Here is a 23,223-nt window from a genome sequence, read left to right as displayed (position 1 = left end):
CTTGTCTGGGCAATATTTCCCACGTTAGGAGCCATTATGTTTGTACATGCAATGCAATTGGGTCATTTCTACCATGTCTGATAGGGTAAGCGGGTGTGATTGATTTCCATTTTCTGGTGATAGAGCCTTCCTGCCAGGAGGATATATGGGTGGTTATCAGAAATGTGCTGGTAGGTTTTCCATGTCCAGGTTTAGTAGGGCTGGAGAAGGAGAGGTAGGAGTGTGGGTGATGTTAGAGATGAGACGAAAAGTAGAGGACCAGGAAGTTGTGTACAGCTCCAAAGTGTGTGTAGAAGATCTCCTTTCTTCCCACATTGTCTCCAGCAGAGGTTAGAAGATTGGTATTTAAAGCGTGATAGTTTGCTTGGAGTCAGGTACCAGAGTAGGGTAATCGTTTGGGATAATTCCCATGATGTGGGACAGAGTGTAAGCTTCGAGGTTACTTGCTGTTTGCCCTAATCCATTGTTCATCAGTATATGTGGTCCCTAGGTCATGCTCCCATAGTTTGTAATGGTCTGTTTTGATAAAGTAGTTTTTCTTCTGGAATGTAGTGTAAAAAAGCAAGATGCCTCTCGGGGTGGTTACGGAGATGTTGAGGTATATCCATGGTGGGTGGGAGATTTTGCATGACCAGTTGTGGAGAGACGTTATGCAGTGGGATGTATGGAGGTAATAAAATAATTCCCTGCCTGTAAGTTTATATTCTTTTTGGAGACAGGCCTGGGGCCTGAGTCTGTGAGCAGATCGGTTTATGTAGTGTATGCCTTTTTGTCCAGTGGATGAGGGGCAGGTCTTCAGTGAATTTTTGCAATATGGACAGGGGAATTTTTAAGAGTTACGTTGGTGGGGACGTTGGTAGGCATGTTGGTAGGACTGAGATGAGGTGAGTTTTTGCCATGCTTTCACTGAAGCTATCATAGGTGGGGGGGGGGGGGGGGGGGGGGTGGATGCTTAATAGCCATGTTTTTAGTGATTGAGGTGGGTTATAGGAGGATTCTATGTGTCCCCAAAGCATGTTGGAACCAGTCTTTGTTGTATGAGGATGGCAGCCCAGTAGTAATCACCAAAGTCCATGTACCCAGTACCACCCACTGATCTGTGGTTTACTAGTTTAATGCAAGCACATTTGGGTTTTTTGTCTTTCCATACGACAGGGATTTAAAGTAAGAAGTCTGGATTGGGATATGTAAGGTCCTAAATAAGTAGAAGAGCTGAGGGAGGTGCATCATTTTGAATGCTGCCAGTCTGCCTGCCCAGGAGAATTCATGTTTTGCAATTTTTGTAGTTCTTCCTGTAGTTTAATGCAGAAAGGGAGATAGTTGGCGTGGAAAAGAGTTTTGTTGATTTTGTTAGTTGTATTCCTAGGTATGGTATACTTTTGTCTGCTCACGTGTTTTGGAAATTGTGTTGTAGCAAGTTTTCTGGTGGTACCATCAAGGCTAATGTCTAGGATAGATGATTTTGTTTCATTAACTTTATAGTAAGGAGACTTTGCTAAACCAGTGTAGTCGTCTTTGTGCTTCCTCCAAGGAGGTGGTCGGGTTGGTAAGCATGAGTATTACATCGTCTGCAAATAAGCTGATCTTATGTTTGCGAGATGCAATGGTCAATCCTGATATTAGAGTGTTCATTCTAATAAGTTCTGCTAATAGTTCCATCAAGAGATTAAAAATCAAAGGGGAAAGGGGGCATCCCTGTCTGGTACAGTTTGTAATTTGGAAGGGTGTGGATAGTAGGTTAGATATATATACTTGTGCAGAAGGGGATGAGTATAACTCGGTTATGGCGTTGAGAATGGGGCCTTGGAATCCAAACCAAGGAAGGTGTATGCGTATTTTTCTGCTTGGTAAATTATATTGTTCAGTCTTCTTGTGGTGTCGAAAGCCTGGCGGCCCTTAGTGAAGTCTGATTTGTCTTTGTGGATTCATTTTGGCAAGATATCAATTAGTCTATTTGCTACAAGATCGGCATAGAATTTTATGTTATTGAGTCTGTTTTGTGGGGATGTAGGGTCTTTACCTGGCTTAGGAAGGGTCACTACCAATGCCGATATAATTTTGCTTGGGAAAGATGAAGAGGAGGCAGCACTGTTGTAGAGAGAGCACAGGTGAGGTGAAAGTATATTTTGGAATTGTTTATAGTATTCGCCAGTGAGGGATGTCAAGGTAGGAAGAGTGATGTGGGAAAGGAACTTGTCTATTTCAGTTGGTGTGTTTTGGTGTAATTTTTGATGTTGTAAAGATTATTATAATTTTAGGCTAAATGCATTAGCTATATATTGGGGGTTTAAAAGGGTTTTTTTTTTTTTTCCTTTTTTGTGTGTGGGTGATAAAAAAAGGCTATTTTGGATTTGAGGTGCCTTCCTTTAATGCAGAGAGCGGATTGTTTTTCCTGCTTTGTAAGTGGTGGCCTTAAACTTGCGTTGCATTTTTTCCTAGGATTCTAAAAGGAGAGACCTAAGCTCTTGGCGTAGTGTGAATAATTTATTATTGAGGGTTGGGGAAGGGTGTCGTTTTGTTTTGGTTTTCAACATCAGTAATGGCTTTTGACAGGGCTTCCAATTGTTGTGTCCTCTTTTTCTTAGCTCTAGAACCTATTTGGATAAACAAACCTCGGATTTATTGCTTGGTCAGACACCGAGCCTGAGTTAGAAGAAAATTATTCTTAATGTTTTTGCAAGGTCATTTGCCTATGAGGGATTTTGTATGAAAGTATTGGCCCTCTACAGGTAGGTGTGTGGGTGAGATACAGTATCAGTTATGGTTATAGGAGCGTGGGCTGACCAAGTCATAGTGTGGATGCATGAAGATTGTATTTTCTGGAGCAGCTGTTTATCGGTCAGGAAGAGGTCTATGCAAGAATAAGTATTGTGCCGTGGAGACCCTCTTGTCTGTGTGATAACATTTCCATTTGTCATAGAGGATGTTGCTGTGGATGGGTATATGTCTTTTTAGCTAGCCCCCTTCTCAAGTTCTCTTTTAGTACTTTAATTCTCCTCCCCTAAAAAATAATAATTGGGGGGGGGGGGGGGGAGGAGGATACTCAAAACTGGATTTTCAGACCATTTATTCCCACAAACTGTTGTCTTGCTAGGGTAGAAATCCTTCCTTTCCATGTCTTGAAAGAATTTTCCTCATTGGTGTATCTGCTTTTCTACCGTGTTTCCCCGATAGTAAGACACCCCCGATTGTAAGACGTATCGGGAGTTTCAGAGGGGTCGGCTAATATAAGCCGTACCCCGAAAGTAAGACATATGTCTTACTTTCGGGGAAACACGGGGGTATTGCCGCCTCCAGTGACGTACGGTACTAAGAGTGGGGCGGGGGGTGCGGGCCGCACCCTGGGGGGGGGGGGTGCCAGGCCAGCGCCCTCCCCCTCCGACTGAAGAGACAGCGCCGTTTTGATCAGTCTCGGCCGAGCAGAGTGAAGCCGCCTCCCCCTCCTCTTGTATGGCTACACAGTGCTGTGTATGGAGGAGGGGGAGGCGGCTTCAGTGAAGCCGCCTCCCCCTCCTTCTCCTTCATGGACAGCACTGTGTAGCCATACAAGAGGAGGGGGAGGCGGCTTCACTCTGCTCGGCTGTGAGTGACAGCCGCTGCCCGAGACTGATCAGAACGGCGCGACGCAACCACAGAGAAGGGGATTATTGTGCCAGGTCCCGGATCACTGCCGACAGGTGTCACTGGCTCTGTGTCCTCCTGGGAAAAGGTCAGTGCTGGTCATACAGAGAGAGACCAAGGAGGGGGAGGGGGGGGTGTGAAGAGATTCTCTGCAGCTCTTATTATGTAACCGCAAGATGCAGCTGAGGAGGACTACAAGTCCCAACATACCGGGCTGTGTGGGCTTACAGTTCTCCTCTGCTGAGCATAGCAGCTTTGTATGCTTGGACTTGTAGTCCTCCATAGTGCAGCCTTGCATGCTGGGACTTGTAGGCCTCCTCTGTAGTACAGTGCAGCCTTGCATGCTGGGACTTGTAGTCCTCTGTAATGCAGTGCAGCCTTGCTTGCTGGGACTTGTAGTCCTCTTCTGTAGCGCATAAAATGCATATACACTAAAAAACAAATTTTTACCATTTTTCATTGTTTTACATGTTATGCAATGTTGTAACAAGACATTCTTGGCACTTCCTTTTATAAAACTGTTTTGTGGTGAATACAATACTGTTCAGGTTGTTAATAAATGTTAATTTTATGGTTAAAACAAAAAATTCTAAAAATTTTTTTCCAATATAAGACATACCCCGAAAGTAAGACATAGTGGGGCTTTTGGGGATAAAAAGAAAGTAAGACACTGTCTTACTTTCGGGGAAACACGGTAGTATTGGAGTCAATTATCTTGTAACAGTCCTTTTCGATTGAGGAATCTGTCAGTTCTTTAAATTGTACTCCACTGGACTTCGGATGCACCTCACCTGTAACAGACTGGAGGTGTGTCTTTCATAGTCTACTTTTTTTCTTTCTGGACCGTGAGGCTCATGAATGCAAATATCCATCCTTTATAGGGGTGCATCTCAAAAAATTTGAATATCATCAAAAGCTCATTTTATTTCAGTAATTCAATTTAAAAAGTGAAACCCATATATTGTATATAGATGTGTTGTGCGTGCACACAGTGATATATCTCAAGCATTTCTTTCTACTAATTTTGATGATTATGTACAATCACCGAAAAATTAGAATATCACATTAAACCAATAAAAAAAAAAGATTAATACAGAAATGTTGGATTACTGAAAAGTATGTCAATGTACAGTATAGTATGTACTCGGTTGGGGCTCATTTTGCATTAGTTAATGCATGAGGTGTTATGGAAGCCCAGGTTGATAGCGGTCTTTAATGATCATGTTATTGTACTTGATTGGCCTGCAAACTCACCTGACCTAATTGTCAAAATAAAGATGAGAGACACCAGACCCAACTATTCAGATGAACTGAAGGCTGCTATCCAAAGCAACCTGGGCTTCCAGAACACCTCAGCAGTGCCACAGGCTGGTCGCCTCCATGCCACGCCGCATTGATTCATGCAAAAGGAGCCCCACCAAGTATTGAGTGCATACTATACTGTACATTGACCTACTTTTCAGTAAGCCAATATTTCTGTATTACAAATCCTTTTATTGGTCTTCTGTAATTTTTGAGATACTGAATTTTGGGTTTTCACTAGCTGGAAGTCATAATCAAAATTAAAATAAATGCTTGAAATATCAGTGTGTGTGTGTGTGTGTGTGTGTGTGTGTGTGTGTGTGTGTGTGTGTGTGTGTGTGTGTGTGTGTGTGTAACGCATCTATAGAAAGAATTTCAATTTTTGAATTGAATTACCGAAATTAACTTTTTGATATTCTAATTTTAGGAAATGTACTTCTAAGTCCTTGGTTTCCCAGTTTCTCTGTTACCTGATTTAACAGTTTTTCCCTCTGTTCGACAGCATATTCCAGATGGAAACTACTTTGAAGACAGATTCTCTACCTAAATATCAGGCTATTTGTTCCTAGTACATGGATTTCTACTCCTAGTTCCCATGGGGAGAATTTTGCCCCTCAGGCTCACTTTCATGCTTCCTGTATTTCAAATATTGATGCATTCATTCAGCCTTCCTATTTAACAGCTTGTAACGACGTTCTCTTTCTCCTGTGATTACTTTCTTTATTCTGTGACTGGCTGTTGATTGGACTTTATATTTGCATATATGTTTGTCAGCAAGTCACGGGTATGGTATTTTAGGCTTTGACTCTTGCATCACATGGTTGTTTACCACCTGAAAGGGGTTGTAAACCCTCTGGTGTGTGTGTGTGGTTTTTTTTTCTTTAATATTTCATATTTGCCTCCACTGTGCAGTTAATTTTGCACAGAGTGGCCCCGCTCATCCTCTGCTGGGGTCCATCAGCAAAGCTCCTGGCTTCTTCCTGCATCAAATGTACACGTTGGAGAATCGCTCTCCTTGGTGGACACCCGCGCGGGCATGCTCGAGTCCTGCATCATTGGATTTGATTGACAGCAACGGGAGCCAATGGCTGCAATGCTATCCATCTATCCAATCAGAACATGACACCCCACCTAGAGCTGGTGTGCTTTCCCAGCCGGAGAAGGGTCAGGTAAGTAAACAGGGGCTTGGGGAGGCTGCAGCACACCACAAAGTTTTTTTTTACCTTAGGTTTATAACCCCTTTAACACATTTGCCCAGATCCTCAGCTGTTTTTGGATGTCCTATATGCCACACGCCTTTATTTTGCAATGCACAAATAGGAAAATGTTAAGACTTTTGTACTTACCATAAAGTGGAAATTAGGTTTATACTGCTGCTTCTAGGTGGCTTAGACAGTGGCAGTGTAACAGTATTATGCCAACCCCTATATCCCTGCCTCCATAATGTTGTGAGCAGCAAATAGTACATGAGACCAATAACAGAGGAGTGGAAACTGTTCCTTAATTGATAAAGGTTTTACAGGAAGAACATTCTAAATTGGTTTGAGATCGGAACTATAGGCAAGCAGCTAAAGACAGATAAGGATGGATGCTAGAATGTTTGTATACGTATGGGCGTAGAGATGCACTACTATGCCCCAGATGTCTTACGGATGCACATGTTTTGGCACTGTCCTGGGAAGATGTGGTAAACACTGTTAATCTGGCATTTGACTACCTTATCACCGCTCTCTTGAATTGTGTCCTGGGATAGCTGGATGCCCTATTAGGTGTGGCCATAAACCTTCTGTTTATAGTAAGGAAACTGATTGCCATGAAATGTGTCTACTATATCACCAACATTGAGGTCAGAGATCCTTTAACTGGAAAAGTTAACCTACCAGCACCAAAGTTGTTTGAATGAATTTGAAAATAAATAAGTGGAGCTCTGTGAAATACCTTGAGTGTTGCACTAGTGGAGTTGTTCAGAGATGGATTATTTTCCTAGTGCATGCACAATCTGTGTATCCTTTGCCTATTTTTTTTTACCAATGTTGGTTCAGTTTTAGCTGACTGAGTTAATGTATTGTGCCAAATTCATGAAGCATTTGACAGCCACTCATGGTGCAAATTCAGGTAGTTCTAAAATGTGCCACTTTTACATTGTGCACTATATGTAAAAGCGGAGCTATTTAAGACCAAATTTCTTGGCGTACAGCGTGGGTGCTCAACCTGTGGCCCTCCAGCTGTTGCGGGACTATGAGACATTGCAAGGCTGTCAGTTAAACGAGCATGGTGGGGCACAGGTTGAGCACCCACAGCATACAGAGAAAATCCAGCTCAGACAGATTTTGCAAAAGTGGCGCAGCATGAGCCAAACTTAAAGCTGCGTTTCAGTCATTTGTATATTAAAGTGTAGCTGCTAACAGCCACTCAACTTTTCCACGGTCCAGCAATGTACTCACCGCAGCTGTGTCCTCCCTGGGTGGTGCCATCATTTTTACCATGGGCACCCGCATGTGACACCTTTTGGTGTCACAGCTGGGTGCCCACACAAGTGCTCTGTGTCTGGCCCTGAAGTCTTCTCTGAAGACTTAAGTTCTCCTTCCTAATCACCTAAGGCGTTCGCAACGCAAGTGGGAGCAGGTATCTGTCAAATTTGGCTACCTACTCCCCTTCCCCAAGTGCTCTTTTACAAACAGGAGTCGGCCTTAAAGCAGAGGTTTCACTTTCGTGTGGAGCTCCGCTTTAAGTACAAGTTCTGGACAGGTATATGAATTTGTCTCATGCATTCTAAAAGTGCTAAAGAATGTGCCAGGCTTCTTGAATTCCATGACTATTTTTTTTTTATAAAGGCTTATTTAACACCATATATGCTCTTGGATATATATAAATATTTTTTACCCTTATCAATACATTTTATTTTGTCTGTTCTGCTCTCCCTTAACAGGAACTCGTAGAAATGGTGAAAGCCAAAAAAGCTGCTCAAGAACAAGTACTGAATGCAACGAAGTCCAAGAAATGAGGACGATCTGTTTGTGTGTCATGTTTTATAATAAAACGAAGCAAATACTACAAGTATTTGGTTGGATAAATTATATTAAACATTTTGTTGTCTTTTACTGTACAAAAATGGTTTTACAGATTTTCTTGCATTGCACCTTTTAGTCCTACACAATTGAAACCATATCAAAATTACATGTTTAGGTTAGAGTCCCACAAGGCTCATATTACACACCTAAAAAGTCTAAATGCTAAAATTGAAGTATTCAGCAAATCACATTTGGTTTCAAAATATAAATGTGTTTAGAAAAAAAAAAGGTCGTCACTGTCTAAGCCAATACATGCCACCGCGTATTTGATTGTAATCTGGGAGTTGTCCGATGGGACCTGGTAAAAGAAAAAAAAAATAGCATAAGCACGTAGTAGACCCATCTAGTTTTGGTACAGTTATAGCATAACTAACTGATCTATTTAACCACCTTCAGACCGGACCATTTTGCTGGTAAATGACCAGAGGTCTTTTTACAATTTGGCACTGCGCTGCTTTAACTGGTAATTGCGCGGTCATGCAATGTTGTACCCAAACAAAATTTGCGTCCTTTTCTTCCCACAAATAGAGCTTTCGTTTGATGGTATTTGATTGCCTCTGCGATTTCTATTTTTTGCGATATAAACGTAAAAAGACCGCAAATTTTGAAAAAAAAATGATATTTTCTACTTTTTGTTATTAGAAAAATCCAATAAACTCAATTTTAGTCATACATTTAGGCCAAAATGTATTCAGCCACATGTCTTTGGTAAAAAAAAAGTCAATAATTGTATATTTATTGGTTTGCGCAAAAGTTGTCACATCTACAAACTAAGGTACGTTTTCTGGAATTTACGCAGCTTTTAGTTTACGACTGCCTATCTCATTTCTTGAGGTGCTAAAATGGCAGGGCAGTACAAAACCCCCCCAAATGACCCCATTTTGGAAAGTAGACACCCTAAGGAAATTGATAAGTGGCATGTTGAGCCCATTGAATATTTTATTTTTTTGCCTCAAGCGATTGAATAATTTACACAAAGTTGTCACTAAATGATATATTGCTCACACATGCTATGGGCATATGTGAAATGACACCCCAAAATAAATTCTGCTGCTTCTCCTGAGTACGGGGATACCACATATGTGGGACTTTTTGGGAGCCTAGCCGCGTACGGGGCCCCGAAAACCAAGAACCGCCTTCAGGTTTTCTAAGGGCGTAAATATTTGACTTCACTCCTCACTACCTATTACAGTTTTGAAGGCCATAAAATGCCAAGATGGCACAAAACCCCCACAAATGACCCCATTTTAGAAAGTAGACACCCCAAGCTATTTGCTGAGAGGCATGTTGAGTCCATGGAATATTTTATATTTTGCCACAAGTTGTGGGAAAATTACAAACTTTTTTATTTTTTTTTTTTTTTCACAAAGTTGTCACTAAATGATATATTGCTCACGCATGCCATGGGCATATGTAAAATGACACCCCAAAATAAATTCTGCTGCTTCTCCTGAGTACGGGGATACCACATATGTGGGACTTTTTGGGAGCCTAGCCGCGTACGGGGCCCCGAAAACCAAGAACCGCCTTCAGGTTTTCTAAGGGCGTAAATATTTGACTTCACTCCTCACTACCTATTACAGTTTTGAAGGCCATAAAATGCCAAGATGGCACAAAACCCCCACAAATGACCCCATTTTAGAAAGTAGACACCCCAAGCTATTTGCTGAGAGGCATGTTGAGTCCATGGAATATTTTATATTTTGCCACAAGTTGTGGGAAAATTACAAACTTTTTTTTTTTTTTCACAAAGTTGTCACTAAATGATATATTGCTCACGCATGCCATGGGCATATGTAAAATGACACCCCAAAATAAATTCTGCTGCTTCTCCTGAGTACGGGGATACCACATATGTGGGACTTTTTGGGAGCCTAGCCGCGTACGGGGCCCCGAAAACCAAGCACCGCCTTCAGGCTTTCTAAGGGCGTTACAGTTTTGAAGGCCATAAAATGCCAAGATGGCACAAACCCCCCCCCCCCCCCCCAAATGACCCCATTTTGGAAAGTAGACACCCCTAAATTTAGGGGTACACTAGTGAGACTAGGTAATAAATGGCAGGTGCCCTGAAACTATAAAAAAATAACTAACCAACCAGCGTCACCTGTAACAGTTATATGGTGATCACTGGTGAAAGGGTTAACTAGGGGGCAATCAGGGGGCTTTATGCGGTAGTATATGGGGGGGGTCCCTGGCGCTATAAAAAGCTGCGGCGAACCTAAATACCTACCTGCCTAACTAGCGTCACCTGTGACACTAATACAGCGATCAGAAAAACTATCGCTTATTAGGCTGGGTTCACACTGGAGCGATGCGGGAACGCCATGAATCCACGGCGGGTTCCTGCACCGCATGCCTCCCGGCGGCAGTTCACACTGCCCTATGCGAACTGCTGGGAGTGTCAGTGAAATGTTAATGACACCCCCAGATCAGTTCGCATATCGCAGTGCGATCTGCAAACTCTGATCGCATGGTGTGAACACCCATGCGATCCGATTCTGCTGCGGGCCAAAAAAAAGGGTCCCGTGCGAATTTGCGGCGGGTGCGACACGAATTCAGCCATACTATCTGTATGGCTGAACTCGAATCGCACAGAGATCGGATGTGATTTGCACTGCAGTGCGGTGCGAATCACATTCGTTCTCATAAACCGCTGCAATGTGAACCCAGCCTTAGTGACACTGGCGACGGGGGGTGATCACGGGGTTAAACCTTTATTGGGGGGGTTAGGGGGGCACATTAGAACTAAAGGGGGCTAACCCTAACTGCCCTAACAGTTATTACAGTCACAAATGACACCAATGCAAAAAAAAAAAAGCAATTGGTGTCACTGTGACTGGGGGGGGCAGGGGTAATTGGGGGGTAAAGGGGGGGTGTGAGTGTGCCTGGCATGTTCTACTGTATGTGTGGTGTGTTGGTGCAACTCACCGAACCTCTCTCCTTGGTGCCGGAACGAAAAATACCGACACGGAGGAGAGAATACATCACTTCCTCTCCTGTGTTTACATTACAGGAGAGGAAATGATGTCACGGGACATTTTCATTCGTCGGGAGCGATCGCGAGGGGGTGGCCATGAATGAATGGCCGTCCCCTCGTCCGGGATCGCTCCCGAACTAATACCGACCGCCGCAGGCACCGGGCGGGGGCCCGATCGGGCCCCCGGCGGGCAGGCAAGGACGTACATGTAAGCCCTTATGCCTGCCCGTGCCATTCTGTCGACGTACATCGTCGTGCGGCGGTCGGGAAGTGGTTAAAGTTAACCTTTCAGGTCCACACAAGGTAATAAAATCATGCCTGGCATTTTTTCTTTTAAGCATCTGGTCAAAGGGGTTTTACCAGGATGATGCCTGCAGCTACTGCCATCATCCAGGGTGTCCATTTCCAGTTGGCAATGGAATGTAATGTAAAAGTGATCCTAGTGAATAATTAGCTGCTGGATCGCTTTTACAGGCAGCAGGAGGGGGTTTTGGGGGGGGGGGCGGGGGCGGGCATGGCTGAGACCAATGCTGGCTGACCATAGAAATTACTAAACTGGAACATCCCTGATTATCTTTATGGTCTAAGAAATTAAGAGTATTTTCTGTCTATTTTCAGCTAAAAATGGGCCTTTACTAGCTGGTGAAAGCATTGGATCAAACTAATGTCTAATAGACCCCAGATCTCTCAGTAAAGAACACCAGTCACTACCCATGATATCACAAGGGATGTTGTTCATTCCTTGTGATTAGCAATAACGTTATAAATAAAAAAAAAAAAAAAAAAAAACTTAACGTCTCCCATACAAATGCAAACGGTGTTCACACTAGGCCTCATGTACCACGCTAAACTGGTAAGACTTTATAAAGCGTTTTCTATAGAGATTTTCAAGTACCATAGCTTGGCTACAACAGCTACAAATACTGCAGCTGCTGACTTTTAAAATATGGACACTTACCCGTCCAGCGTATCCATCGGCTCTCGGGTGTTGCTGCCATCTTGGGTATGGCAATCGGGAAGTGGCTTCACTGCCCTGTTCCCTACTGCGCATGCGCGAGTCGTGCTGCACAATATGGACGGTGCCTGCCATCTCTAGGATCCGTGTTTTCCTGCAGGAAGTGGCGTAAATACCCACAGATTCTGCAGATATCTATGCCTGGAAGTGGGTGCAGATGCCTGTATTTTACAGATATCTGTACCTCCCTGAAAGGTGCAAATTGTGGCACCGGGGGGGGGGGGGGGGGTTCCGATGAGAGGAAGTTCCACTTTAAAGTAATTTTCTAACACAAAAATGCACATGTGAGATGTGTCAATTAACCCAGAGCTGAAGTTTCCAGCATGCAGGCAGACTTTCTATTGAAGTGAATAGGTCTGGGGTGCTCAAAGTAGCACTGAAGGATTAGAAGAAAGGCTATGCCTACTGCCATCATGCCAAGTTTTTTGCTAGTATTCTAGGAGAATGGAGTTTTTTTTTTTTCACTAACAGCTCAAACTTCTGTTTGAGCTTTGTCACTCTAACTGCAGAAAAGACAGGTTGGCCCGCCCAAGCATAACCACTAAACTCAGTGAAGTCTCAGTTTTGTGCTGTAATAGGTGAAGTTTGAGCTTTACAACATCCAGCAGCTGGATTGCGAGTGTCCCTGTGGGTAATTCGCCTGCTGTGCTGGCCAGTGCTTTTTCTCTGGTTATCAGGCCATTGCTCTGTATCGCCAATGAAGTGCTATACTACCAAAGCAGTGTTTGGAAGAGGCAGCATCAGACCGTAGTGCTATGATTGAGAGGATGATGTGGGCTCCTAAATCACTCTATCGGGTAGGATGAACACCCCTGCATAGTTCACCCTACAATAGTTCCCCTAAAGATCAGCTTGGTGCTGAATTGCTACTTTTCTCTGGTCTTTCCACTGTTTAAGGGGCCCATTCTTCTTCCAGTTCCTTTCTGGCTAGAGAGCTGCCATTTCTGGTTTGTGTGAACAGCTCTCAGGGATTCTAGGTTGGACCACATGGTATGCAAGAGCGGGCACTCCCCCTTCCCTCCCTTTTGCAGGAGGATGAGGTATTGGAAGAACATCCTCTGTCTTTGAGAGGACTCGCCCAGTGGATTCTCAATATTCTTTGTCCAGAGTTCAATACAAAAAAAAAAAAGACAACCCACAGGCTTTCTGGTTGGCACAGTACAAATACAGCTAAAGTTGCTATTCCAGAGTCCTCTTTTCCCAAAGTCACTGGACTTGGGTCCTGGGATCAGCCTACAAATATTTGCCTGTGTATCATTATTTGCAGGAACTTATGCATGCCCCTTGGGCTCATCTGGAGAAGGTCTTCACACCACTGAAGCTATTTGGTCAACACCCGTGGATGAGAAATTCTTCTCCTCTTCTCTTTTTTTTTTTTTTTTTTTTTTTTTTTTATTAGGTGGATGCCAATTCTAGACAAAAGGCTTTGCATTGGGGTTTATTCAAATGTGCAGTTTGTTTGTGGTTCTCTTTAACATGAGGGGTGGGTAAGTGCCTTTCAACATCCGAAGTAGTCATTAATAGGAAGATGGCCTGTATTCATTGATGTACAAATCTGGAATTAGGATTTTTTTTTTTTTTTTTTTTTATTATTTTGAGTACATTCCAGGACACAGTGATACCTCCTTTTTTTGTCTGTGGTCTACATTGCTCATTTTAAACCTGAGGCTGAGCTGGGAGGGGTTATGCCTTTCCCCCCCCACAACTTTGTCCCATGTAAATCGACATAAAAAACCCTAATGAACACTGCTTGTAGAGATCTCCTTACTTGCTTAGTATTGTTGTTCTGTAGAATGAATTCACTGAGCATGCCCAGATCTCCCCTGATTTAAGGCACACTCTATGTCATATCTATCTGTTACCAGGACTTCCTATGGCACAACACTGAACTCTGCTAATCACTGAGAGCTTCCTCCTACACACCATGTGACATGACACAGTCTAAACTTGGCCATTACTGCAGTCTTATCAGCTGAAGCTGACAAGTCTGACAAAAGGAAACATTAGACATCGGCACAAGTAAATACTATGAAATAAACAAGTCAGCTATGAACAGGGTTGCCATAGAAACGTTGGAGTGAGAAGGAGGCTTGGTTAACAGTACAGGGTGGAAATACACTCCACTGTGGACTCAGAAAACAATACTTAAGATGGCGCTGCCTAACCCCTGGAAACAAGTTTTTTAAAGTTTCTTTAAACAGCAAGTAATATGCAATTTGGGCTGATTACAGTGGCTATAGTCTGATAATGACTTATTATAATGGACTAAATGAAAAGCAGCATCAGAGTGGATAACCCATAGTCATGAATATGCAAAAACACCTGTGATGTTCTCCAAGAAAAGGTTTAAAAGGTAAACAAAAATTCTTAATTCTACCTACACATTCTCACCTAGCATGCACTATAAAATACAGGACAGCAAAGGCCAGTTTCACCAAGGATACTTTTCTGATGGTATGGCTTATGTTACACTACAGTTTCCTAGATCTCAGATAGCAGTAAAAAGATTTCCCTGAAGCATTTACGCATCTACCCCTCCACAAGGCATCCATTATCTATGTTCAAACATTACAAGGAATTTTTATCTGAGCATTCCATCCTTTAACTTAGTAATGGCAATCCATTGCAGTGTTTTCTGAAATATATAAATTATTCAAATATGATAATTTGTAGTTTGCAGTTTCCCAGCTAGTCTTGCATTCAACTGTTCCTGATCCAGCGATAGTCTGCTGACAATATTACTGAGTGCAGAGAGAGAGAGTTTGTACTTCAGCTAAGAAAATTTTGACAAGTATCTGTGCAGCATCATCAACCATATATCTTAGGGAACAGGTTAATTTAAGCATGCCAGGGAACAGCAAGCTACTCAATAATTAACTACCCCCCATTATAAATATTAGCTTTGTGTGGAATTAGTCATCATCCATTTTAAATCAGGAATTTAAAAAAAATAGTGCCAACAGTAAAAGTATATTATCTTTAAATACTTACCAACAGCAGCGATTGCTGGACTTTTATCGTAAATATATTTGGTGCACACATCTCTTATTGTCTGAGCATCGATCAGCTGAGGGCAAAAATGAAAATACTTTTAGCTAAATAGCACAGGAAAAGCATTAAAGTTGTCTGATCTTTTACTTGTCCAAGTAATTTCTAAAAGCCATTGCCATCTGCATTGTGTACTTACCTGGTCGATTTACAATGGGCAGGGCTATTTGGAATAAGGGAAGGACTACAACTGTACCAGTATAAAATCAATGAAGGGGTTATATTTTCTTTAGACTTACTAAACAGTGCACCTGGAAAGCATTCACAGTGCTTCACTTTTTCCACATTTTTGTTAGTCTTATTCCAAAATGGATTATCTTCCTCACAATTCTACAAAGAATACCCCATAATGACAATGTGGAAAAAGTTTGAAATCTTTATAAAAAAAATTTATATGGAAGTATTCACAGCCTTTGCCATGACAGTCAAAATTGAGCTCAGGTCCATTCTGTTTCCACTGATTATCCTTGAGATGTTTCTACAACTTGGAGTGCACTGTATAAAAAGGGAAATTGTTTAGTTCTCAAATGATTTGTTATTTACCTTAGGCACTGGTTGCTAACACAGGGATGGTACCCGTGTCCCTCAATGAACTCCAAAATAAATATTTTATGGTTGAAGTGGTTCCAAAGGTTTTTTTACATTATCTACCCGAGAGCAGCAGCACTCTTCTCTCTGGATATTTTGGCGGCAGTAGTAGGAGCCATTATCAGCTACTGCTGCCAATCAAAACACAGAGAGGGTGCAGGGCCCGAGCTACCAAACGTGCGCGCACACACACAGCCTGGCTAGGTAACGAGCCCACAGCTTGCTTTGAGGATGGAAAAAAATAAGAGGGGGGGGGAGCAGAATCAGCCAGCGGGGGACCCCAGAAGAGGAGGTCCTGGGCTGCTCTTGGCCATGCCATTACACAGAGCAGATAAGTATAACATGTTTGCCAATTTAATAAAAAAAAAAAAAAAAACACAACCTTTAGTTAATGCTTTAACCTCCTTTATCCTTTAACCCCCAATATAACTACCAAAAAGCCTGTGCCAGTGGCGAAGGGATAGCCTCTGAAACTTTTTCGCTTATACTGTTTTTTGGTAGATATGCGCATCTCTCTCTATATCCACAGTACAGTTCCATGGAAGAAAGGGGAGAACACACAGAGGTGGACCCCTTAGTGATTAGAGTGGAGAGAAAAAAAAAAAAAAAAAAACACACCTTTAGGTCTCACCCAGTTGAAAAAGGGGAGTTCTGATACTTTCTCAGGAGGAAGCAGGGGTTGCAATAGAATAGCAAAAATAGAAAAAAGGTCATAACAAGGAATGACCAAGGGGAAAAAAAATCCCCAAAACACAGAAATGGTCTGTGCTGCATAATCACGAGTAAGCTACAGCCAAATAAGGGAATCAAAGATGGAGAGAGAGAAGAAACTGCAAGCCAGCAATAGTAACCAAGACTAAGGCTCAATTCACATCTATGCATGTTGCTTTTGAGCGTTTTTGCAGTGCTTTTTGCGGTGCTTGCCGCGTTTTTGGACACGCGTTTTTACCACGATTTTGCCACGTTTTTTTTTACACTGTGGTTGCTTAGCAACCGGATATATACAGTGAAAAAAAAAAAAAACGCAAATCGTGGCAAAATCACGGTACTTGCGTTTTTGATGCAGGTCCATTGACTTCTATTACATGCAAAACGCTGCATTTTGCATGAAAAAAGTCCCCGACCCTTTCCAAAGACGCAGAGGCACAAAACTGCATTGATGTGAACATGCTCCATAGAAACCCATGTTAAATGTCCTTGCATTTCTGCAAAATGCATAAAAAAAACACGCTAGTGTGAATCAAGCCTTAAAGCGGGAGTCCGCCGGGACTCCGCGTTTTTTTTTTTTTTTTTTTTTAAAGTCAGCAGCTACAAATACTGCAGCTGCTGACTTTTAAAATAGTGACACTTACCTGTCCAGCGCGCCCGCGATGTCGGCACCCGAAGCCGATCTCTAGATCCACACTCGAGTGCTGCCGCCGCCATCTTGGGTATGGGAATCAGGAAATGGAGCCTTTCGGCTTCATTTCCCAGTTCCCTACTGCGCATGCGCGAGCCGCGCTGCGCAATGAGGACGGTCCCCGCTGCCTCTGTGATCTGTGTGTTTCCCAGCAGGCAGCGGGGTACTTGCGGAAGGGGGCGGGCACTTGGGGAAAGGGTAACTGCACCCCCCCTCCCCCCTGAAAGGTGCCAATTGTGGCGCCGGAGGGGGGGAGGAATCCGATGAGCGGAAGGTCCATTTTGGGGTGGACCTCTGCTTTAAGGCTGGAAAGATGAGATAGATTACTGCTCCAAAATGAAGATTCTTCAAATGGGTTGAGTAGTAATATTTCACAAAGGGAGATATTGCCAAGTTTTTCTTGATCTATGTTCCAAAGGGTATCTGAGAAAAAAAAAAACACAACACAAGGCAGCCAAAGATCAAAAGATGTTGGACAATTTTACAAGGAATGTAAGGAAAGAGGTCCTCAAAGTGTTCAAAGCCCAGTAGCTGACTGGCCTTAAAAAGTTTCAGCGAGAGGAAGCTAAAGAAAATACGATATGCTAAACTGTGGTGACAAAATATAACCACATGAGACCCCAACGTAGTCCGTTTTTCTGGGAGAGAATACAAGAAAATGAAGGATGATGAATATTACCTTAAAAGGTTCCTGTCCACCCAATCTGGAGGGAGGTGGAGCTACAGAAGATGGCGCCACTTACTAGCTGAACGCCGTAGCCGAAGGCGCACCTCCCCGGCGAGCTGAAAAGCATGCTGTCTTAACTACCGATACTACCTATGCCTATGCCTAAGCTTATACACATGCTTAGCCATTGAGTAATTGAAGCAACGATCGTGGGGGAGCTCAAGTATCCTGCCGTCGGTGGAGCCAGATACAGAAATCTACGTTCCCCCTCACGATAAGGAGCTTGTTAGATCCGGACGAGTGGGGAGAAGGAGTGAAGGAGATCAGCGGAAGTCCGCTCCTGGAGCCTTAGACCCAGGACATGGTTCACTGACTGCGGAGGCGATTGTTTGCAGAGACCTCCTCCTAGAGAGAGAGCGGAGTGTGGAGATCCCGAGACACCGAGAGGACGCTGATGCGGCTGACGGCGAGGGGGCTCTGGAGGGGGTAAGAAAGAGAGAGCGGCTGTAATCTCGTGGCTATGCAGAGTGATAGACTGTTAAACTGAAATTTCTCTCCCCCCTGTCCCTCCATGTCCTGCGGGCTGCTTTGAGAGGACTGTTATATTGGATTTTCCCTTCAAGGAACTGCCTTGGGTCTTTGATGGTTATAGAGACCAGTTTATGCTAGCCCCTTTAAAATATCAAACTGGATGAAAGACCTATGATCTGGCTGATGCACGGGGGCTGAGAGGAGAATCCGATCGTATGGTTGAAGTGGAGTGGACTGCCCCAGACAAAATATTTATCTCAATAGACTGAACGAAGGTTTTGGACGATATGATACTTGAGAAAACACGATAGAGTTTTGGGGGAACCTGAAATATGGACCCTATTTGAAAAAAAAAAATTAATACCATCAAATTAACCATAAATAGAGAAAGTGTGACCCTGGAGGAGTTATTGGACTGTATTTTGTAATTCCCCCTTCCCCCCCCCCCATTTTTTCTTTCTTTTGTCTTTTTTCGGATATTTTACTTTGGATATTAAGTTGAATGGATATCAAGATATATGTGCTGGAATTCCCTTTCTCCTTCTGATATAGCTGAAATCAAAAGTTACTGGACATCACTTCTCCTCCTGTGCAAAGATTAAGAGACTAGGACTAGAGCATACATTTATACATTTAGTATACCTAACACAACAACTTGCCTCTTTTCCCCCCTCCCACATTGTTATTTGCACCCCCCCCCCCCCCCCCTTTTTTTTTTTTTTTTTTTTCTAACCCCCCCTTTTTTTTTTGGAGGGTAAATAAAAAGGATATAGGGTTTGGACTAAAAAATATCTTGGAAAAAAAAAATAGACAAACTAAGAAATAATAAGTACCCCCCCTCCCCCCCCCCCCTATCCCTGCTCTCGGGAGTATTCCATCTCCCCTTCTTTTGTAATTTTGGCACTCTATGCACTTTGACAATTTTGCACTTTTTTGCAGTTGGACTCCCCCCTCCCCCCCCCCCTTTCCCTCCCCTTTTTTTTTTATTTTTCTTTTTTTTTTTTTTATCTTTTATTTTTTTTTTTGGCACCTGTTGCATTAATTGCACTTATTTATTCATTAAAATTTTTTTTTTTTTTTTTTTTTTACCCTTTTTTTTTTTTTTTTTTTTTTTTTTAGCACCTCTACACTTTGTGTTTTTTGCACTTTTTTGGCAAACCTCACTACCTTTAACACTTTTTGCACTGTGTGCATCTTTTCCCCTTTTTTTTTTTGCACTTTATGCACTTTACTCAAAAGGAGAAAAGAAAAGGGGGAAGGAAAGCCCTTCTATATCCCCCTTTCTGGATACATAATATATATATTATATAGTTTTGGAAAAATTATATAAAAAATTGCATAATAATGAGGATGTACTGTAATTGTATTGTAATTGAAGACGGATTTGTACACAAATAGATTGGGGGAAGTGAAGAGGGAAGGGGAAAAGAAGAAAGGAATAAACAAGGAAAGAGTGCCTGCTCCCCAGGAGGAGCTATAATCTGGGGAAGATTAGGCCGGGAACAGAGTTAAATAATATTAATGCTTAGTTGCATAAACTTGAAAGATTAAACCGAAGGGGAAGGGGGTAAGAAAGGATCATGGTAAGGAGGGGAGCCAAAGCAGGACAAACAGAGAGTGGGAAAGGGAACTCTATAAAAACTTATATGGCCCAGGGCAGAGTAGATCAGAGGGAAGAAAGGGAGGCTGAAAGGGGAGAGGGAACATCACCTTCCTGTGAAAAACAGATGAATAAAAAACCTAATACAGAGGAAGGTACAACTCCACAGAAAAGCTTGAAAGAACGACATCAACAAAAAGAATCAGGAAAAATGTGGGAACCAGAAAAAGAAGGAATTAATCCCCAATCACTCCCTACTAAACAGGACATGGCAGAAATGATGTCACATCTGGAAGGGATGATCAAGGGAGAATTAAAGGTAACCCGGGCAGATATTCAAAACGTATTAAAAAGGGTAGAAGAATCGGAAATACAATTAGAAGAGCATAAAAAAGCTATTTCGGAATTACAAAAAAGAGCGGATATGGACTGGATAGAAATGAGAAATATTAGATATAAATTAGAAGACCAGGAAAACAGAAACAAGCGCAATAACTTAAGAATTCGTGGCCTACCAGAATACGTGAAAAACACTGAGTTGGAGACTGTGCTTCGAGAAGTCTTTAATAAAATAATGAAAAAAGAAGTAACATCCCATATAGCTTTTGATAGAATACATAGAATTCAAACAAAAGAGAAGCCAAGACCTGAGATAGAGAGAGATGTGATTGTGAGGTTTACTCAATACGAAACAAAACAACAAATTCAGCAAGATGCAAGAAGCTCTGATACTATTAAATATGAGGGAGCTACGTTGCTTTTCTTTTCTGACCTCTCACAAGAGACACTGAGCCGGAGAAGGGCATTGAAACCCCTAATAAATCAACTACAAGAGAAGAAGATCACTTACAGATGGGGTTTCCCCGCATGTCTGATAGCTAAAAACCAAGGGATATCAGCCATTTTAAGATTCCCAGAGGACCTGAAAGAATTTTGCAATAAACTGAATATACCATGTGTTAATCTAGAAAACTGGGAGAAAAAACCCCTAGATTGGATGAAATTAAGAGAACAACCCTGGAATAGAGTGTAGGGCCTCTCTTCCTCTTTTTCCTCTCCCTTTCTCCTCCGCTGGATTAGGGGAGAGGAGAGGGGGGTGGAAGAGGCAAATAGTGGGGTAAATAAATAATAACAGGTTAATGGGAAGGATTAGGGGAAGAATAGTAAAGGGGAGGGAAGGGGGAGGAGAGGGGAAGGGGGAGGGGAGGAGGGGGAGAGGGGGGAAGAGAAGGAAAAAGAGGAGAAAGAAAAGGGAAAGAAAAGGAAAAAATAAAGAAAGGTTCTAGGCAAGGATGACTTTGAGTAGGCTCGCATGGGGGGGGGAAGTATGCGCCAGGGGCGGGGCAGTGCCCGCGTGCCCCCCCGAGACCACCCCCAAGGAGGGGTGAGGCTCGGGGGCTCACGCGGGCACTTATACTCCCTCAAGGAAGGTCCAACCAGGGCTGGGGTCTAGTAAATGGGCACTAGCCTGGAGGACGATAACATTGATATTCAATGTGTAAAGGGTGGGGGGGTGGGAAGGGAGGGAGGAAAATATTGGGGGGGGAGAATATGTTGTTGTTTCACATTTATCAATGAAGGGTATACCGACTGGATCGATCTAGGTAAAAAATATACGTTTATTTTTGTTTTTGACTTCATGATGGAATGTCTAGGGTGGGCTATAACCAATCTCCATGAAAGATGGCCCCGTTGAAGATTGTTACATATAATGTTAGAGGGTTAAATAGTCCCAATAAGAGATATCAGATTTTGCAGGAGTTGAAAAAATGGTCATCAAATATTGCTTTCCTACAGGAAACTCATTTTAAATGGTCCCATAATAGTGGTCTGAAGTCTAAAAATTATCCAACCTGGTTTCACGGATATTCCTCTAGCAAAAGGGCAAGAGGAATTGCTATTGGGTTTGACAGAAATACCCCTTTTACTTTAAAGGCTATGGAATCGGATTCTGAAGGGAGATATCTATTTATCAAAGGCTTGATTTATAATAAAATGTATACGTTGGCTTGTATCTACTGCCCTAATTATCTCCCCTGTCCCTTCTTGGGGAAAGTGTTGAATAAATTAGAATGTTTTAAGGAAGGGGGGGTGATTATGGCAGGGGATTTTAACTTTGTATTTGATCCAACCCTGGATGCCCAACCCCCATCCCTACGCTCAGAAGGTAAATACCTAAAGATAATTAAACAAAAATTACATCGACAGCAACTAGTGGAGGTGTGGAGAATTGCGCATCCGGGGGGAAAGGATTTTACATATTACTCCCAGGTACATCACTCTTACTCAAGAATCGATTATATCCTCTTGGACCATCAGCTTTTGGAGGGGTTAAAGAAAGTAGAAGTAAAATCAATAACTCTCTCCGATCATGCCCCAGTTATGGCTGTTTTGGACCTGGAGGATATACCGATTAGGCAAAGAGTATGGAGGTTGGATGAATCCCTCTTGCATGACCATAAAATATTTGAAGCTTTGGAAAGAGATATGAACTTATTTTTTAAAGAAAATAATGTAGAAAATATTGCACCAACTGTGTTGTGGGAGACCCATAAGGTATATATGAGAGGGAGATTGATAGCAGAAGCAGCTAAGAGGAGGAAAATAAGGTCAACGCAAAAATTACTAATCTTACAGGAAATCCAGGAGTTGGAACAGTTACATAAAGGGTTAAATGACCATAAAATAATGGACGAACTTATGGGAAAAAGGGAGGCACTGAGAGACATATTGGAACAGGAAACCAGGCAGGCCTTTTTAAAGTCCGCTAAAAGACAATATGAATTTGGTAATAAACCGGGGAGAATCCTGGCAGGGGTAATTAAACCTAGAAGAAATTTTAATTATATTGCAAAAATTAAAGATAAGAAGGGAGTAATGAAATATGCAACAAGAGACATTAGTAACATCTTCTCAGAATACTACCAACTACTGTATAAGGTAAATGGAAACCAGGACCCCAAGGATAAACAAAAGAGAAGGGAAAAAATTGAACAATATCTCCGGAAGGTAGATCTACCGAGGATAGCAGAGGTGGATGCTGGTATGCTCGATAGGGATATCTCTAAGGAGGAAATAGAGAGAGCAATTAAGGATAGTAAGAATGGGAAGAGCCCAGGGCCCGATGGATACACGTCATTATACTTTAAAAAGTTTTTGGGATCTTTAACACCTTATTTTCATCAGTACATGAACTCAATAGGGGAAGGAAGGGAGATACGGAAGGAAGCTTTGGGGGCCTTTATAACTATATTAGCAAAGGAAGGGAAAGATCCAACATTGTGCTCTAGTTTTAGACCTATTTCTCTGATTAATGAGGATGTAAAAATGTATGCAAGGATTTTAGCCGAGAGGCTGAAACAACATATGCCAGATTGTATAGAAGGAGATCAGGCAGGTTTTGT

The 23,223-nt window shown here is 42.4% G+C and overlaps 2 protein-coding genes across 2 annotated transcripts in view; one reads left to right on the top strand and one right to left on the bottom strand.

The window, feature by feature from the left end:
* The window catches only part of DNAJC2 (DnaJ heat shock protein family (Hsp40) member C2), a 48,046-nt gene extending 40,039 nt beyond the window's left edge, over positions 1–8,007 (top strand). The window contains exon 17 of the mRNA XM_077471834.1: positions 7,853–8,007. Coding sequence (XP_077327960.1) covers positions 7,853–7,927 — 75 coding nt within the window. The 3' untranslated portion in view covers positions 7,928–8,007. The remainder of the gene's footprint in view (positions 1–7,852) is intronic.
* Positions 7,984–23,223, bottom strand: part of PMPCB (peptidase, mitochondrial processing subunit beta) — a 52,174-nt gene continuing 36,934 nt past the window's right edge. The window contains exons 12-13 of the mRNA XM_077471835.1: positions 14,978–15,053; positions 7,984–8,292 (exon numbers count right to left, since the gene is read on the bottom strand). Coding sequence (XP_077327961.1) covers positions 8,228–8,292; positions 14,978–15,053 — 141 coding nt within the window. The 3' untranslated portion in view covers positions 7,984–8,227. The remainder of the gene's footprint in view (positions 8,293–14,977; positions 15,054–23,223) is intronic.

The sequence above is a fragment of the Lithobates pipiens genome, unplaced genomic scaffold, assembly GCF_037356315.1.
Source record: "Lithobates pipiens isolate NorthernLeopardFrog02 unplaced genomic scaffold, aLitPip1_a1.2 Scaffold_8, whole genome shotgun sequence".
Taxonomy (NCBI): Eukaryota; Metazoa; Chordata; class Amphibia; order Anura; family Ranidae; genus Lithobates; species Lithobates pipiens.
Note: the sequence above shows the minus strand (reverse complement) of the source record. Positions and strands in the feature narration are given on the sequence as shown.